The 1,548-nt window shown below is 41.6% G+C and overlaps 1 protein-coding gene across 2 annotated transcripts in view; it reads left to right on the plus strand.

Moving 5' to 3' along the window:
- lama4 (laminin, alpha 4) overlaps positions 1-1,088 on the plus strand; it is a 41,431-nt gene extending 40,343 nt beyond the window's left edge. Inside the window, exons 38-40 of one of the 2 annotated variants that reach the window (XR_004557586.1) lie at positions 90-180; positions 671-790; positions 877-1,088. Coding sequence is in view for 1 of the 2 variants with exons in the window: in XM_034150696.1 (XP_034006587.1) it covers positions 91-180; positions 671-790; positions 877-1,022 (356 nt within the window). In the remaining variant the exon portion in view is untranslated. The remainder of the gene's footprint in view (positions 1-89; positions 181-670; positions 791-876) is intronic. The other variant, XM_034150696.1, reaches the window with a different exon arrangement.
- Positions 1,089-1,548: the final 460 nt, after the last annotated feature.

Below are 1,548 nucleotides of genomic sequence, written 5' to 3' on the forward strand. Positions count from 1 at the left end.
ATCCAGAAAACGACATATTTAGGTCAAATTATGTCAATTGAAAACACGTCTTCTGTTCAATATAAATAACATGCTGCTGTGTGTTTCCAGGTGGTTTTGTGAATGATGGGTCTCATGAGTTCTTCACAAAGGTGAAACCAAGACAGAGTCTGTGTGCTGGCCACTGGAACAGAATCACTGGTGAGAATTTCCCAATTAAGGTTAAGGTTAGTTTATATAGTTCATTTTCAGACACAAGGCAAAGTGCTTTACGAAGGCAATAACACATAAAACAATGGAAATAAAAGACAATTCATAAAAGATATAGGAATTAAAACTTGTTCACAAGCTATAATTTAAAGGGTTCTTTTTTGCCATGGGATAGTTTCATTTTGCAGTTTTTTATAGTGAGATTAAAAATGGTGACTTTAACTGGTTTCCATGGGGACATTTTTATGCCTTAATCTCTGACTCTCTGTTTTTTTTTCATTCACTTTATTTAACCTTAATTAAGTAGATGAGGTGGAACTTCCAAAATAAAAAAGAAGAGTCCCTTGAGAGGCACAAGGGTTCACTTTTGGCCACTTGAGTGTGGACTAAGAACATTTGCTCACATACTGAAGTTGAGTACACTTTTACATTCCTTGAAGAATACTGTGTAATCAATTGATCAATTCCTGCTTGATGTTAGTGATCCGTGATGCCAACGTTGTCCAGCTGGACGTGGATTCTGAGGTCAACCATGTGGTTGGACCTCTGAACCCCAGCTCCACAGATGCCAAGAAGCCGGTGTTTATCGGTGGAGCCCAAGGTGAACCACCAATACATTTCTGATAATCTCCTGATAAACAAACATTACTCCTTTCTAATCCTGTGATGTACTCTTCCACCTCTCAGATCCCTTCCTCCCAGAGGGCATTGCCACCAGGAAGGCTTACGTAGGCTGTATGAGGAACCTGACCATCAATAACAGCCGAGTGAGCTTCAGCAAAGCGGCTCTGGTCAGTGGAGCGGTCAGTGTTGGAACCTGTCCAGCAGTATAAACCATCACTGAAACACATGAAAAACTCTCGCTGGTTAACATTCAATAAAAAATGTGTCAGATGTTTCTTCTTGTTTCTTTCTTTGACCTTTGTTACATATAACCAGAAAAGAAACCCATGATTAATTATAAAGGAAATGTTTCAGGCTCAGAACCCCCTTGAGAAACAATGATCCATCATTCTTTACAGTGTTAATATGAGGGACACATCTGCTGTTATTGTATTTTACACCATCCCACTGATCACATTGGCACATTGTTTGTACCAAGTGTTCAAAACGGTGGGTTACGTATTGTAATCCTAGTTATATAAGCACATGCGGAGCCCTCTACTGGACTCTATGGGTACTACCTCTCAACCATACTATGCGAGCATTCACTTACTGAGATATTTATAACCGTAGCCGGCCCCCGGGGCGGGCCTACCCGAATGCGTGCACAAGCCCACCGTATATAAGGCGGGCACGCCTCCCGTTCCCGTCATCCTACACTTCTCTTCAGCGAGGAGCATAGGACAGACAGGGCCC

The sequence above is a fragment of the Trematomus bernacchii genome, unplaced genomic scaffold, assembly GCF_902827165.1.
Source record: "Trematomus bernacchii unplaced genomic scaffold, fTreBer1.1, whole genome shotgun sequence".
NCBI classification, from domain to species: Eukaryota; Metazoa; Chordata; class Actinopteri; order Perciformes; family Nototheniidae; genus Trematomus; species Trematomus bernacchii.